Genomic DNA, 2,777 nt, shown 5'->3' on the forward strand with positions numbered 1-2,777 from the left:
CAGGGGGTGAAGAGCTCAGCGGTGTGTCCATCCCTGCCCTGTTTGTGTGGGTCACTCAGGAGGTGAGGGGTGATCTGTGTGTCCATCCCTGCCCTGTTTGTGTGGGTCACTCAGGGGGTGAAGAGCTCAGCAGTGTGTCCATCCCTGCCCTGGGCTCTGTGGGACTGGACAGAATCCCGGAGTCACTGAGGTTGTAAAGGCCCTCCCAGGCCATGGAGGCCAATGCCCACCCACACTGTCACCCGGAGCAGAGCAGGAGGAGGGGGAACCCTTGCCAGATGTTTGTTTGTTTGTTTGTTCTCAGGTTCCCCAAGATGCTGCAGGTGCCGCTGCCGCTGGACCGGGATGGGATCCTGTTCCGGCTGCGTTTCACCACGCTGGCCCTGGGCACCGTGTTCTGCCCCCTCTTTGGGTTCCTATTCTGCGTGATCTGGTCCCTCCTCTTCCACTTCCATGAGACGACTGCAACCCACTGCGGGGTGAGAGATTCCCAGTGGGAAAACAGGAATTCCTCTGGGGCTGGGGCACCCAGAGGGGAGGCAGAGCTCCTGTGTGCTCCAGGGCTCCTCCCTCTCCTTCCCTCCTCCTGGGGGGCTCCCCCCTCTCTGCCTCCCCTCCCGGGCTCCTTTCCTGCCCTTGGGCTTTCCCCCCAGCAGTGCTGCAGAACCCAGAACAAGCCACTTAGTTCCACTGTCCCTGTGATCCCTCGGGACTGGGTTTGCCTTGGTAATGGGACCAAGGGAAGCACAGGCTGGTCTGGCTGGTGTCTGTACCGGGCATGTTGGGGTGATTGTGCTGAGGGAAAACGATGGGGAAGCTGCAGGGAAAACACTGTCCTGTGGAAGGACAGGCCCAGAACTGCTGCCCCCCAGATGTGCTGGGGTTCAGAGGAGTCACAGGCACGTCCCTCAGGAGGGGGGGTCTGGAGTCCCCAATGGGATGAGGAACCCCAATGGGTTCCTCCCCAGAGCTGTCAAGCTGCTGGACGAGCAGCTGGATCTGAGCTGGGAACAGAGGGCAGGAGTCACCTCACTCCAGCAGGAGAACTTCAGCAGGGCCTGTTGCAATAGGACAAGGGGGAGTGGCTTCCCATGGAGAGAGGGCAGGGTTAGATGACATATTGGGAAGGAATTCTTCCCTGTGAGGGTGGGCAGGCCCTGGCACAGGTTGGGCAGAGAAGCTGTGGCTGCCCCTGGATCCCTGGGAGTGTCCCAGGCCAGGTTGGACGGGGCTTGGAGCACCCTGGGCTGGTGGAAGGTGTCCCTGCCCATGGCAGGGGGTGGCACTGGGTGGGCTTTGAGGTCCCTTCCAACCCAAACTTTCTGGACTTCTCTGAAAGATCAAAAGTGTAAAGCTGAGACCCCCCCAGCACTCGGGACTGTCGCAGCAGGGCTGGGGCTGCCCGGCCCTGGGGGGGGTGACGTTCCCTGGCTCTGGAAATAGGAATAAACTTACTTAGGTTTTAAAAGAGGCGGCTTCAGCTCCTCTAAGAGCTCGTGCCCCCTCCCCGTGCGCCCCACGAGCCGCTGTCTCCGCGCAGGTGCCCAACTACCTGCCGTCCATCAGCGCGGCCATCGGGGGCGAGACCCCGCAGCGCTACGTGTGGCGCCTGTGCATCGGGCTGCACTCGGCCCCCCGCTTCCTCGTGGCCGTGGCCTACTGGAACCACTACCAGAGCTGCCACTGCTCCCACCCCCGCTACCTGCGCCTGTGCCACTGCACCCTGCTGCTCAACCTGCTGGAGAACGTCGCCCTGCTCGTCCTCACCTACGTGTCCTCCTCCGAGAACTATGGTACGTGGAACACCCTCCCCGGGGGGCTGCTCTGCTGGGCTCTGCCTCGGGACAGCGGCCTGGGGGGGGGCAGGAACCAGCCCAAACCCTCCAGAAATGCTGTTAGTGTTTGCAGGGGAAGGGGATGTTCGGAACGTGCCGGTGGCCCTGCGCTGCCCAAAGCTCTTGGCTGCTGACACCTGAAACTCAGCTCTGGTTTGGGATCAAGCCTGATCAGACCCGGGCACTTCAGTGCCACTCGTGTGCCAAGGCCCTGCTGCAGGGGCTGAGGGCAGGTGAGCAGAGCTGGGTTAGAGCTCACCCTGCTTCCCCTCCATCCACACTGGGATGGGATTGGGATCACAGCTGGCTCTGCTCTGGCAGCCTGGCAAGAGCCTCCCACAGAACTTCTGGGCAAAATTTCATGGAATCACAGAATCCCAGACAGGTCTGGCTTGGGAGGACCTTAAAGCCCATCTCATTCCACGGAAAGGAACACCCACCAGCCCAGGGTGCTCCAAGCCCTGTCCAGCCTGGCCTGGGACACTTCCAGGGATCCAGGGGCAGCCACAGCTTCTCTGGGCAACCTGTGCCAGGGCCTGCCCACCCTCCCAGCCAGCAATTCCTTCCCAATCTCCCATCTCTCCCTGCCCTCTGGCAGTTTGAAGCCATTTCCCCTTGTCCTGTCCCTCCATGCCTTGTCCCCAGTCCCTCTCCAGCTCTCCTGGAGCCCCTTTAGGCCCTGCCAGGGGCTCTCAGGTCTCCCTGGATCCTTCTCTTCTCCAGGTGATCCCCCCCAGCTCTCCCAGCCTGGCTCCAGAGCAGGGAGGCTCCAGCCCTCTAAAATTTCCTGAAAACGGAATCAGAGTTTTTCAGGCTAAATCAATGTGCCACACCTGGTCATGATGGGTGGGAAATGCTCTTCTCACACATGGTCTCATCCAAGGGGACAATGTCCAGCTGCTGTTTCATCCCAGGGTCTGGGGGAGGCAGCAGGGATTGACT

The 2,777-nt window shown here is 61.3% G+C and overlaps 1 protein-coding gene across 1 annotated transcript in view; it reads left to right on the forward strand.

Annotated features, from left to right (window-relative positions):
• Nucleotides 1-291: 291 nt before the first annotated feature.
• LOC114073385 (post-GPI attachment to proteins factor 2-like) overlaps nt 292-2,777 on the forward strand; it is a gene marked incomplete at its 3' end in the record, with an annotated part of 5,004 nt that continues 2,518 nt past the window's right edge. The window contains exons 1-2 of the mRNA XM_027911145.1: nt 292-479; nt 1,541-1,793. Of these exons, the coding sequence (XP_027766946.1) occupies nt 315-479; nt 1,541-1,793 (418 nt within the window). The remainder of the gene's footprint in view (nt 480-1,540; nt 1,794-2,777) is intronic.

Source organism: Empidonax traillii, unplaced genomic scaffold (genome assembly GCF_003031625.1).
Source record: "Empidonax traillii isolate 1590-97213 ecotype Southwest subspecies unplaced genomic scaffold, ASM303162v1 scaffold6276:size11110, whole genome shotgun sequence".
In the NCBI taxonomy this organism is placed as follows: Eukaryota; Metazoa; Chordata; class Aves; order Passeriformes; family Tyrannidae; genus Empidonax; species Empidonax traillii.